General features: G+C 39.3%; 1 protein-coding gene across 1 annotated transcript; it reads left to right on the forward strand.

Annotated features, from left to right (window-relative positions):
• The first annotated feature begins 4,639 nt into the window (after positions 1–4,639).
• Positions 4,640–12,914, forward strand: kcnk1b (potassium channel, subfamily K, member 1b). The gene is made up of 3 exons (XM_005915469.1): positions 4,640–5,158; positions 7,689–8,084; positions 10,151–12,914. The coding sequence occupies exons 1-3, from the start codon at positions 4,804–4,806 to the stop codon at positions 10,405–10,407; spliced, it is 1,008 nt and encodes a 335-aa protein (XP_005915531.1). The 5' UTR covers positions 4,640–4,803; the 3' UTR covers positions 10,408–12,914.
• The last annotated feature ends 1,106 nt before the right edge of the window (positions 12,915–14,020 follow it).

A 14,020-nucleotide genomic window follows, 5' to 3' on the forward strand; every position in this document is an offset into this window, starting at 1 on the left:
TAAGGAATGGCACAGGGAAACATGTTTTAAGGCAAGATAACAATCAGATTAGTCCTCATTAAAGAAGAAAATGGGCACAGTTTCATGAATGAAGTGTTAGTCTCCTTCTTCAGTGATTATTAACTTCATCTGTAACCAGATAAGGGGACTAGGCCATCTTCGTGGCTACCAAGGTCTCCATAATCATGTTGTGTAATGAAAACAAAAGTTGTTTTCATTTGATTAATCACCTTCTTATCTGTGTTTTCTTGAGATAAGAAGATGAATCTCTTGCCTCATCAAGAGAACATGCATGGCTATAGATAATGTAATTAAGAAAAATCATTCCAACCAATCTCAAACCCAAACTCCGTCTGCATCAGTACTTGTCCATCTGTGAGAGTACAAGAGCATATGATAAAGTTATAAGGCTTATCCCGGATTGTTACCACAGCTTTATTAGCTGGAAGTTTAGTAGGAAATCACTTCAGTGTGAACTGCTGACACACAAAAACGTCTGCTGTCAGAATACATTAAAACACGAGTTAGAAACCTGGAGTTGTCAAAATTAGAATCCACTGAGCACATCGTTATGTTCTTATTCACATTGATAGAAAACTTCCTTGCTGACCAACTTAAATAAAATGTAGTGTTTATTTTTGCATAGGATTATTATGTAGATCTTAATCTATAGTCTTTGTATAAAAGTTTTCTTTATATGTAAAAAAAAATGAAAGTAAAGTCAGCTCAGTTCTATTTTTTTCTCTGGTCTTTGTACTGGAGTGTTTAATATATCTAACTTCTTTATATTACTTAAAGTGATATCCTGCTTTTTTTTGCAACTTATTACTTTTGACTTGCATGAGAACATGAGATCATCTGTTCCTTGTGAAATTAGGAACTGGCCTTACTCATGGTGTCACGGATTTGCTGATGCAGGAAAATAAATCATCTGACCTGAGCAACTGAACTGTAAACACAATATTTATGAGGACAGTTTCCTTAAGCTTTTATCCACAATGTTTTTTTTCTTTACCTTTAAAATAAGACAGAATATCCTGGAATTAAATTAAATTAAAAATAATTACCGGCAACTGCAGAATTTTAGCAGAAAATGTGATCCAGGACAATCCCATCATATTCTCCCAGTTAGCAATTATACTGTAAAAGAGTAGGTTGAACAAGAGACTGTGTGTACCTGAAATGATTAGGATTACACATATCAATCGTCTTGTTTTTTTTGAAGAAATAAAGGTAACATCTAAAAAACGGTACATTCATGTACACTAAGTATCTTTAATTTTGTGACAAAAACTCCCAGTAAATGTTGCATGTAAAAATAGGTTAGGTTAAGATTAAGGAAGTTTTTGTAAAGTAAACTGTCTCTAGGGGTGTAAGAAAAAAACAAACAAACCAAAAAACCTTCTGTGAGCAAAAGTGTAACAGGAACAAAAAAACCCACCCAAACAAACAAAAACACCCAGAAGCTGTTGGTGCTGATATGGTTAAAGAAAACATTTCATGTAATGAGATCCATATGTTAGACGAAAATTTTTTAAAAAAATGCTAATTTTGCAGAAGATCTAATGATCTGTCATTATTTTTACTTTCTCAGTTTTAATCTAATGACAGCAACAGTTTTGGTTGTATAGAACTGAAGAAAGCCCTTCTAATTGTTGACTCTTGCCTGCCACCTGCAGGTCTCTTGCTGGTATGCCTCGCCTCTCAGTGACAATAGATTTGTGCTCTCTGCGTTCAGTTTTTGCAGCCGTGTACCTTGGTAGCCCACTGTTCGCTCTGCTGTTCCAGTATTACCTGGTATGTCATCTAATAGAGTTATTACTGTTTCATATCAAACCCAGCAGCATCTTCAATATCCTTCATCAGGCGCCTGTGGCTCAGGTAGTAGAGCAGGTTGTCTACCAATCAGACTGATGGTTTGATCTCTAGTCCATATATCCCCAGGTAAGATACTGAACCCCAAGTTACCCCCACTGCATCCATCAAAGAGTGAGTTTGTGTGTGAATGTAAGAAAAAGTGCTTAGATGTAAAGGAAAAGGATTGTGTGAATGAGACTTGCAAATAGAAAGTGGTTTGAGTGCTCAAACTGAGTACAAAGGTTGTCACTCGGTTTACTTTCTAGCTGATATAATTATGTTATCTACATATTGCTAACTCAAGGCATCAACACCCTGCTGTATTTCAGATTGTAGTTAAATATTTTTATTTTGCAAACACAACATGGAGCCTCAAGATATAAATTCATCTTTTAAATTAATGCTTTATTAGGAGATTGGATGTATGCAACTGTATTCAAGATTCAAAGTGTTTATTGTCATGTGTCACAAGCAAAAAGGCATTTCTCTGTGCAATGAAATTCTTTCTTTGCTGTCCATCCACAGATGCTGATTAACATATACAATAGAAATAGAACATATAAATACAAATAGTACAAATAAATAAATGAAGACAGAAAAGCAGACAAAATATGGAGATGTGAAACAGAGATGTGTGCAAAAGAGCTTTAGCTTAATATGCTGGCTTAATTTGCAGGATGACTTGATGTGCAAAAAATTTTTATTATTACTGTTCAAAAAAAGGTCAGCTGTTCAAGAGTCTGATGGCAGTGGGGAAGAAGGAGATAGTGAGTCTGGATGTTGTGGATTTCACACTTCTGAACCTCCGCCCCGAGGGCAGAAGTGTGAACAGTCCGTGTTGGGGGTGTGTGGGGTCTTTGAGGATGGAGGCAGCTCACCTCTGGACTCTGCGATGGTAGATGCTCTGCAGAGAGGGCAGTGGAGTCTTGATGATCTTCTCCGCAGTTGTTATCACTCTCTGCAGGTGTTTGCGGTTCATAGCAGTAGCGCTGCCGTACCATGCAGTGATGCAGCTGATCAGGGTGCTCTCCACAATGCAGCTGTAGAACCTGCTGAGGATCTTGGCCGACATACCAAATTTCCTCAGCCTCCCCAGGAAATACAGCCGCTGCTGAGCCTTCTTGACCAGCTGTGTGGTGTTCAGTGACCAGGTGAGGTCCTCAGAGATGTAGACACCCAGGTACCTAAAGCTGATCACCCTCTCCACTTCAAGGCCCTGGATTAACAGCGGCTGATGAGGCCTCCTCTTCTTCCTCGTGTCCACTATCATATAATGTAATTCCTGCACTTGTTACAAAGTGTGTATGATGCAAAATCTGAGCCCTCATGCAGGAATAACATTGAGTGACTATCAGAAATGCCAATTTTTAACTGGGTGCACAGTTCTCAGTATTTATACACTCAAAACTAACTATTTATGCCCAAAATAATGATTTCATGCAATTTAAGTACATATAAATTTAGTAATTCTTTTCCATTGTTACAATGGAAAACGTTAAATTAAATGGAATCTGGGTGCTCTACCGGTCTTATTTGGATAGGTGGCGCTCTTATTTGAATTTGTGTTAACCTAGGTTAATTGCATAGTCTTTTAATAAATAATTTATTGTCATTCCTCTCCCATCGGTCTCAGTTACGTGACCAGGATCTCCCCTGTTCTGTGGAAAAAGAGAAGCAATTAAAGATTTAGCTACTCATTGCTCAGGCGTTGGAAACAAAGTGAAGAGTTTTATATAATCTGATTTTATTCGGTGTATTGTACAAGCAATCCCGCAAAAACTTTTAAACACTTGAAAAACTTTAAAAAAAAATGCTGTGTGACAGGAAAACACTTCGAGTAACGCAAAACATATTTTCGAAGGGCAGGTAACTTTAAAGAAACAAAAGCAGAAGTTTGACAGGGTAATCCATGCATCGTTGTAAACCATACCACACCTTTGACTCAGTATTTTTCCTTTCTATGTCATCAATGCAAAGAACACTCTTCAGTAAGTACAACTGTGATGTAGTCTCCCTTGCGTATTTCGACTGTATGTTGTCTGATGGTGATATATATATATATTTACAATGGAACATATTGGATATATCACTTCTATCTGACATATTTAGTTGTTATGTCTTCCAAAATATTCTTGTTTCATTTTTAATAACAATGATGTAACACCCATTCTACCTGCATTAGCTTTAACTTTGATATTTTAGGTATTGTGTCACCACAAACCTCAGTTCATGTGATTGAGATCTGGCAGCCAGGAGTGGACCAGCAATGGGCCGTCATTCTGTCATTCTGTATGTAGGACAGAAGTAAGTGTTGGCTGTCACAGAACTGGGCCAATAATAATTTAGCCATTTGGGACCTGAGTCTCCACGCCTCAGTTAACCCCAGGCCCCCCTGTGGGTACACTGGGGCGTTTCTTCATCTACCCAACATGACAGCCATCTGTGGTCTTTTCTGACGTCTCTCGATTGTTTTGACTAGAAATCGAAAGACAGGCTCGGCTACCTGCGGGGGGAGAAAGGGGAAGTTCTTGCGTCACACGCCCTTTGTCGTCGCCACATCATTTGATGCCTTCAGAAGCGCTTGAAGCTCGGATTTTCCCCCACTGAGTAAAAGCTAAACGCTTAGATTAGGAGTCAGCCTCTTAGAAATGTGCCTTTTGGGGGGTTTATCTATCCAAAGGATCTCCAGTGACGACAGCGTACCAACTCGATACGCGTTTGTAGTATAAACGCTCTTTTTGTAAAGACGTCGAGATTACCGACTGCACTTGAAAGCACCAAGTGGCAGGTTTCAGTCAGGGGAAAGCGGTTCCTCGTTTTGCTCTTTGTCTCTATTACATCCCTGCGTGTAGGATATATGCTGTCAATTTAGGACGTTAGACGGTCAAATTAACACCGTAGACAAACGTAGCTTAGTATCACACCGGTGTGATACACCTCTTAAAAATGCTCCAGTCTTTAGCCAGCAATTCCTGTGTGCGTTTGATACAGACTCACAAATCGACGTGGTATTTCGTCTCCCTGGTGGTGGGCTACCTCCTCTATCTCATATTCGGCGCAGTTGTTTTCTCATCGGTCGAGCTGCCCTACGAAGACCTCCTGCGGCAGGATCTGAGGACTATTAAGAAGCAGTTCCTCCAGGAAAATGACTGCCTCTCCGAGGAGCGGCTGGAGCAGTTTCTTAGGAAGGCGCTGGAGGCGAGCAATTACGGGGTATCCATCCTCAATAACGCATCGGCCAACTGGAACTGGGACTTCACCTCAGCGCTGTTTTTCGCCAGCACGGTGCTGTCCACCACAGGTAGGTCCTGGGCAGGCCGGGTGATGCTGCAGCCGAGCATGGCGCAGAATAGCGCAGAAAAGGCGCCTGACAAGGCCACACAAACCACGGGTCTTAGTACAAATGGGACTTTATATTTTTAAATATATAATTTTTGTGTTTTGCGTTTATGTTGACACCGGAAACCCCGTTTACACACATTAACCCACTCTAACCCTTGCTGCAATACACACACACACACACACACACACACACACACACACACACACACACACACACACACACACACACAGCATATAAATCCAATCCATTATTATTATTAATATATATATATTTACAGCTAGAGATAGAAATTTAAATATCTTCTTCTAACAGCTATAGCTGGAGAAGCAGGCCTTAACCCTCCCAGACAGCCACACATATTCTGCTTTAGGCAAGTGCATCACACACGTGGTTTTCTGTCACTTTTTCCAAGGTGTAAGAAATAGCTTTGTTAAGTTAGAAGTCATGTATTTCTTTTCCCAGATAACTTCACAAAGGGCACGCCTGCCTTGCTGATCAGTCAGCGCACAGGAAGAACTTTAGCCTGACAGATTGGCAGCAGTGAGGTTACAACATACACGGTAGTAAAGGGACCCTGTGCCCCAGTTGCTTCCTAAATGGGAAAAAATTATCGCATTATCTTGTTTTAAGTCTCAACAGAACTGATGACTGTAAACAGGACCTGACTGAGGTCTGCGTTTTTGCCTGCGTGTCATTTTACCATTCAGTTTCAGACACTCCCTGTTATTGTTGGATATTTTCTGTTGCCTTTGTTACCTTACAAAAACACATTACTCAATAGATGTGCAGTGACAATTATGGTATTATCTAGGGCAGGTCTTATTCTGAAGTGATGTAGTTACACTGTAGCTGCTAACTAACAAGTGGAGGTGAACTATTTGGGATTTTGTCACAAGGAAACAGTTTTATCACTTGCATGTTGTGAGGCGGTAGTCCTGTGTTTTCAGCCTCTTTTTTAGGTCTGGTATGTTTTCACACCAATGCAAGTTTAGAAAAGGCAGCACAAAGTTGTTCAGCATGACTTAAACTAGACCACAGATACTGATAAAGCTTAAGCAGACAGAAACATGGCTGCAGAGAAGGTGTAGGAATGACTGTATGCATACTAATATAAAGTGCAATTAAAATATAAATGCTGGAACTGGAATTTGCAAATCTCATGGGCTCATGTTTAATTCACAATAAAACACAGAAAAAAATAAAATGTTTAAAAATGCATCATTTTAGGAAAAATGTTTGCTCATTTTGAATTTGGTTGCAGCAACATGTCTGCAAAAAGTCGCAAAGGTTCCATGTTTTCCACTGTTTAGCCTCCCCTCTTCTTTTAATATATGTCTAAACATCTGGAGGAGACCAGCTGCAGAGACATTTGTGGCATTTGTGGTGCTTTCCCAGATGTGCACAATGTCAGTTCCATAGTCACTGGTTCGCACCCCCATACCATCAGAGATGCAGGTTTTTGAACTGATCGCAAGCCAGATGGTCCCTCTCCTCTGTAATCCAGAGGATCCAGTGTCCATGTTTTTTTGTTTTTGTTTTTGTTTTTAAACATAACATTTTTTTGTTACGTTTGTTACAAACTTACAAAATGAGATTTGGCTCAGACAGGACCTACTTTAACCTGAAAACTGTGTTCGCAGACAATGATTTCTGGAAGTGTTCCTGAGCAGATTCAGTGATTGTGACAACGAAATCATTCCTGTTTTTATTGAAGTTTCACCTGAGTGCTTGAAGATTATAGAAATCTGCTACTGATTTGTAGCCTTGTCTCTTGCACACAGAGACTTCTTCAGACTCGTTTGATGACGCTATGTACTGTGTAGATAATGAGATGTTTACAGTCGTCACAGTCTTACGTTTAGGAACATTATTCTGAGATTGTTCCACAGATTACAGATGCAGTTTCTTGCATCTCTACTTCTGAGAAACTGTGCCGCTATAAGATGCTCTTTTTATACCCAAGCATGTTACCTACCTGTTGCCAAATAATGTAATTAGTTGGAATAAAATACTACTCACTTTTCAGACTTTTGAGATCTGTTGCTGCTATAAAAGTCAAAATTAGCTCATATATATACTTTTTTAAAGAAATTAAAAAAAAGTTCAGTTATCTTAAATTTAGATTGAAGTCAAAGACAAACTGCATTAAAAAAAATAAAGGAAACTTGTTGCGTGCCACAAAATACTAAAAAAAGAAGTCGTAACTTTTATATCCTCCAAATGTTTATTTTACTCAGTAACTGTGATGCAGGATGTTGCTGTTAGTTAAATTGAGCTCTCTTCCCATGAAATACAAACAAGCTACAATCTTACAGTGCATTTACAGATCGCCTTTCATGGTAAATATTTGCATGGTTCTTTCCTGCAGTCGCACCTGACGTGGCAGGAGAAAGAACAACAGACTATGATTTATAGCAGTGATTACAGAAGCGTTGCAATCCTACATTATTCTGCAGCTTTTGATGGTCGTAATGTTTTTCCTCTGCAGGATATGGGCACACAGCACCACTCTCAGACGGCGGGAAGGCCTTCTGCATTATTTACTCCGTGATCGGCATCCCCTTCACCCTTCTATTCCTCACTGCTGTGGTGCAACGGATCATGGTATTTAGCACACGGAGGCCGATCACGTACATCCACACACACTGGGGCCTGTCCAAGCCACTGGTGGCCATTGTTCATGCCACTGTGCTCGCCATGTTGGCCGTCTCTTGCTTCTTCCTTATCCCTGCTGCCATCTTCTCGGCGCTGGAAGAAAACTGGAACTTCCTGGAGTCCTTCTACTTCTGCTTCATTTCGCTCAGCACCATTGGCCTCGGAGACTACGTGCCCGGAGAGGCTGCCAATCAGAAGTTCAGGGAGCTCTACAAAGTGGGCATCACTGGTGAGTGTCGCTTTTGAGAGTGTTAGTAGCTGACTGTCCACTTTGATTCTTATCAGAGGTTTTTTAGTGATATTATATAACTAAATTATTCTGTAGATCTATTATTTTGGTCTAATTACTATTAAGAAAATACATTTTTGGATTACGGTATCATTCTTAGTGTCTCTGTTCCTCAAAATTACAACATCCTTCATAAACTAGGACCTGCTTTGTTTGCACTTAAAAACAGCACTCGCTACCTAATTAAGCTATAAAGTGAGGAAAGAGCCTCAACAAGTCACACATAGTGTCAGAATGTGTAACATATGCTAAAGGGATTGTCTTTATTTGTTCAACTCTCATTTGGAAATAACAGCTGTAGAATACGGCCAGAGTTTGAGCTCATTATCACGGATGGATTAAATTGAGGGTGGTGTAAGGGATAAAACAGCAGATAATGCAGGGCAGCAACAGGACTAACACGTCAGAGGGTGAGACAGGAACTTATGCTGTTTAAATAGACCAGCAGATCAGGAGGGCGTGTTTGGTACGATGAAAGCAGAGCAGTGTTATGTGTGGGTGAGCCAGTTGCCTGCCCAAATTAGCTCACAGGCTTCGCTTCATTTAAATTGCAAATGTGTCAGAACGAATGCTGTTATTTTTCCGATGTGAGAAAAATCACTTTTAGCGGGTTTTAATTTGGCCAACTTTGATCTGCCTCTTTGTGACACAGTTAGCTGGGTCTATCTTTGACCTGTTTGTGAAAATTACACCATGCACCGTGTTGTGAGTGCATGCATCAGAATTACAAGCACACACGTTAGGATTTACAGTGCAGCTGTAGGTTTTATGTCATCATCAAAGAAGGACCATATACACGTGGTGTCTAGGATATAGCTTTTTCTACAGTAAAGTAGAAGTAATCACTGCCTTCTACTTGAGTCTGCACATTCAATTTCTTAAAACCTTCAGTTAAAATTGCCAGTTATATGTATGTTTTTTATGTGTTTAAAGCCATATTAGTTATTCTAATAAACAAGGTTAGAGCAGTTTTAAATCTGGACGATAACCTACTGGAGACAGCAGGAAGGTCTTGCCTGCATTTTCTGGTTGTCTTGTGCAGCATATTCTTAGCAGCACCGTTAAAGTTAAGAGTGCAAAAAAGTGAAACTCAGTTTAAACCCATAGAGTCTCATCAGGGAGTGCGTGCACACGAATGTCAAATGTTACTCCACTCGACTGTCTCCAGCATTTGTGATGTGGGTGTGTGGTCAGAGAGCCAGAGAGAGAGAAAAACAGACGTCAATTTGTAGGCACAATGTGCCAGTCTGTAGGAGGAGACGAGGCAGGAACAGAACGTGTCTGTTTGCATGAATGGCTCCAGACACATTCATACAACTTCCTCTGTGAAGAATTACATGCATCGGAAGTGATATGACCATAACTATGTTACCATTGTGATGTAAGTGGAACAACTAAAAAACAGCAGGCGTTTTGTTTAGTATATACTGAACAAACTACCTCATTTGCTAAAATCTCTTCAGTCTTGCCTTTGGGGTTAAGCAGCCACTCCTTCTGTGAGTTGCACTCGGGATTTTGCACTATTCAGTGCATTCTGTATGTGTGCATTTAAACTGATAAAAACAGTAAAGAATAGCCTTTCCTACAAATGCCAGGCTCTGTTTTGATATGGAAAAAACCACCAACTATCAGTGTTACACTATCCTTTCCATTTTCTCTTTGTTTCATTCTAAAGCATGCTCCATGTTTTTGTTAACATGGATGGTTTGCACTGCCCTCTTGTGTTGATCCATAAAACAACAGTGTTTATGAGTAAATCCACTGGGTTTGTATCAAGTAGCAAAACATCATCTGCAGCTACCATGCTGAAAAAATATGCTGCATTATAAATGATAAATATGCTGCAGGTATGAGATTAAGTCAGGCTTTAAACCTCTATTTAAATCCAGGGGAAGTGATTTCACATCAGGATTAAAGAAAATGCTTTTAATATGGTGTTAATTACACTAAGCACTGCAGATCATTACTCATATGCCTCCTAATCCTTATTTTTTTTGTCTCATCAGTCTACCTGATCTTGGGCCTCATAGTCATGCTAGTGGTGCTGGAGACCTTCTGTGAGCTGCAACAACTGAAGCAGCTCAGGAAAATGTTCTACCTGAAGAAGGAGAAGCCGGTCGACCGCCTCGCCATTTTGGAACACGATCAACTCTCCTTCACTACGGTGTCCAACAGCGGCACAACCCAGAGCCAGGACAAATCCCAGATGTTTGTTAGCGTCCCGACTCTGGCCTCTCCCAACGACGATCCTATGATCCAGTAAAATTCACTTATTAAGGGATTAAAAATGTAGAAGTGAGGCAGAGAGAATGAGTAGATCTTAGCTGTAGGCTTTGTTTAACACTCAGCCCTGCAAATTTTAGTCGTAAAAGAAAAAAAGAGAGACTTCTCAGATCAAGCAAACGTTTTCCTTTAGTGAACCACAATACTGACAATAGTGTTACGCAGCAGAGATTAAAATTATGTATATTAATAAGGCAGAAAATGAATATTGTAACAGTGGCTATAAATACAGAGGCAGTGATAAAAGAGAAAAAAACCTTCTGCTGTATTTTTGTCCTACAGACGCTCGGCACCACTGAAAGCTGCATTATTTATTGCATATTTAGGAATACTTTCAAAGTTAGGCTTTTTTGAATTTAGCTAAAATGCAGGACAAATCTCTGTTGTCTGTCTTAAAATAGTACATAAACATGTGTGCATCTTGTAAATAGAGATGCTTGACAGATAAGTGGAATGTACATAATCAGGTTAATGTTTGAAAATGTAAATGTGACACCTCCAATTATTCCACGCCGTGAAGATGCTTCAAAGTGATGTTGATACATCTAAAAGGAAACTAATTATTTTAAGCTGTTTACTTGAAACGTGTCATCAGATTTTTATTTAAAAGTTGTTTTTTTAAAAAGTCAAATTCGATTATTGCTCGGCACAGTTTGTGGCGCTCCTCGCTGTTGAATTGGCTCCTGCTGAGTTTCAGGTTCCTGTTTTCGTTGCATATTATGTTTTTCACGATGGATTTATGAGGTTGACATCAGAATACATCCTGAGAACATGATCGTTTTGAGAAAGCTTTTTAAAAAACAGGCTTTTTTTTCCCCCCACAGCGGACTTCCAATTAGAAACACTTTACAAGCATGTTGTTTCTCTTTTTAAGTCTGCTTGGGTCATCTTCATAGAGGTGTTAAATATTCCGGTCGCACTCCACATTGTCATATTACATAGGGAAAAACATTTGTGGATTTTCTCATGCTGCAGCTCTGTTTGGGAGTTGTTACTGTGTCAAGCACTATAATTTATTGATCTGAATGGCTGAACATGTGCTAAAGTGTCTGAAAAGGGATGTGACGTTAGCCCGGTTCGAACAGAGAACTGCAGAGGGCTGACCCGTGGCATTTTACCTTCAACAAAGAGAGCTCAGTTTGCACAAGGACCCGAGTACAAGAATTCCTGAAAACCTTAGATTTTTTAAAAATTTTTTATTGGAAAGACTTTTTTTTTGTTCATGGATACTTCGTAAAACTTGAGAGTTGCTCTAAGCTAGAAAAGAACAGTGTTGAACAGCACATTTTTTAGCGTATGTACAAAGTTTGAATAAAGAAGTGTACGTTTTTGAATATTAAGTGGGGAAGGTTTACAAAATATTCTCAGTAATTAATTCAAGCAATTCATTTCTATACACGGTGCAATAGGAAAAGAGGAAATTATGAACTCCAGAGTAGGAGCGCAGCTAAATCCCAGTTTTTATCCACTGTCTCAGATTTAAATCGAATTAAGTGACTTTAAATGAGCGAGTTTTAGGACTGAGGGAAAGTGTTATGTCAGATACAGTAGTTTCATGGTCATCATCCGTCCTCTAATCTGTTTGGTGCAAACAGACGACCGCTCAAACAGTGACGCATGCTGCTGTAATGAAAAACCTCGTTTTCAATCACAGCACCTCCCGTTTCTGTGAACGGTGACACCGGTACAATCTGTTTTATGGAGATAAAGTTCTGACCTCGTCTTTCGCATCAGGTTACAGCTTTTCATCAGGTTTTGAATGTAATGTTTTTTAATGCTTTTTTTTTTTTTTTTGCTACATGACATTTAAAGCCCTGTGAGAGTGCAGAAAAACTGACTCCTCTGCTGACTTTAAATTCAGTTTCATTTGTTTGGAACAGTGCATACAGGTGTCATGACCTGAAAGATTATCACTTGAGTTGGTTCACTGATCTGCAACAGTGTGTTCTGTAGATCAGTGGTTTTCTCTCTTTCTATTTTTATGCCAGTCTGGTCCTTCATGTGAACTGTGAAACACTGATCATGTTCAGATTTCTTCAGGAGAAGAAGGAGAACTTGAAACTTGGGGGTTACTCGCCTTATTTTTACTGTAAGATGTTTAACTGCTTTGTAGACAGATTAAGCTAATTGATGCTAAGGCTTTGATCCTACATGTTATATCAAAGGCAAAGGCTGTCAGGTGAGGTAGGTGATTCGGGAATAAACATCGTATGAAGGATTACAAATGGAAGTACACTGACGTTATTTATTCATGCTGAGAAATGGCATGTTTGGAGTATTTGTATTCATGAGTTTTTTGTACATATCTCTTCAGTGGTGGATGCTATAGATTCACATTTCTTGTTAAGTACTTTAGTGTTGCAAGACTACGATTGTCATGAATACCATTGTGTATCAAGGTTTTACATGAACTTCATTTCAGCATAGGAATAAGAAACAAATAAACTGTAAAAGTGTGTCTTAAATAAAGTGTTTGTTATTAATTAATTGGATTTCTTTGTTTTGTTTTGTGTCATGAATTGCAAAGTACAGACCCAAAATGCTGGCTATTAGGATGACACAAGTGAGATAAGATAACATAAGATAAGATAACTCTTTGTTGTCATTTCACAGTCATACTTAGTACAATAGTACAACGAAATTGGAAACTGTCCATGTTGGCACTAAGCACAATTAAACACAATAAAAATGCAACACAACACTTTAAAGTTGTGTTTTTAAAAAGTGTAAAAAAAAATGTAACAAAACACTAACCTTTATTTTTGCAATTGCAATTTCCAAAGCCAACAAAGTTAATAACAAAATCCAACACAAAGTTGGGCAAGCTAACTGAATCTAAAGTACAAAGCAGCTGGTTGAGAACAGTGGTTAGTACTGTTTTCTCACAGCAAGAAGGTCTTTGGTTCAAATACACCATCTGGCTGGAGCCTTTCTAGTTTATTGTCTCCCCATGTCAGTGTGAGTTCTCTCGGGATGCCGCTGCAGTTATTGGGATTAGCTTAAGTGGTGATTCTACATTGGATGTTGGTGTGAATGCAAGTATCAGTGGTTGTCTCTTTGTGTTAGCCCCAAAACAGGCTGGCAACTCTCAGCCTACGGCGGCCAGGATAGGTTACAGCCACCTACCCGCAACCCTGAAATGGATAAGCAGAGGCGATTGGATAGCTGGGAGAACACGATGTGACAAAGACTAAAGGGGACACTGACCTCCCTTTACACAAGACAGCAATTAAGGGGGTAAGTGAACACAGCTGGGTAACGAGATGTAGGTGATAGTAATCAAAGACAACGACACAGGAGAGAAGGTAAAACTAAACGTAAGATCCTAGAAATAAAAAACTGCCACAAGTGACTGAAGTGAGAATGGAAGTGATAACTAAACAGGGAAACACAAACATGTAAGCGAACTTAATATAGGGGAAGTGACACAAGTGGATGGAACAAAAAGCACTGCGGGAACAATTAAACTGTTATGCAAAGAGGATGTAAGAACTTACAAGTAAATTCCCTAAGCAAATAAATAAAGTTGCAAATATAACCACCAAGCAAACTCAAATAGAAAATATATAAATAAACAAAAGTTGTAATAAACT

This window comes from Haplochromis burtoni, unplaced genomic scaffold, assembly GCF_018398535.1.
Source record: "Haplochromis burtoni strain Fernald_Lab_line unplaced genomic scaffold, NCSU_Asbu1 Contig_12, whole genome shotgun sequence".
NCBI lineage: Eukaryota > Metazoa > Chordata > Actinopteri > Cichliformes > Cichlidae > Haplochromis > Haplochromis burtoni.

Coding starts and splice junctions, on each gene's coding strand:
- kcnk1b (XM_005915469.1), top strand. CDS start 4,804: ATGCTCCAGTCTTTAGCCAGCAATTCCTGTGTGCGTTTGATACAGACT. Junction 5,159..7,688: donor CACGGTGCTGTCCACCACAG/GTAGGTCCTGGG, acceptor TTTCCTCTGCAG/GATATGGGCACACAGCACCA. Junction 8,085..10,150: donor CTACAAAGTGGGCATCACTG/GTGAGTGTCGCT, acceptor TTGTCTCATCAG/TCTACCTGATCTTGGGCCTC.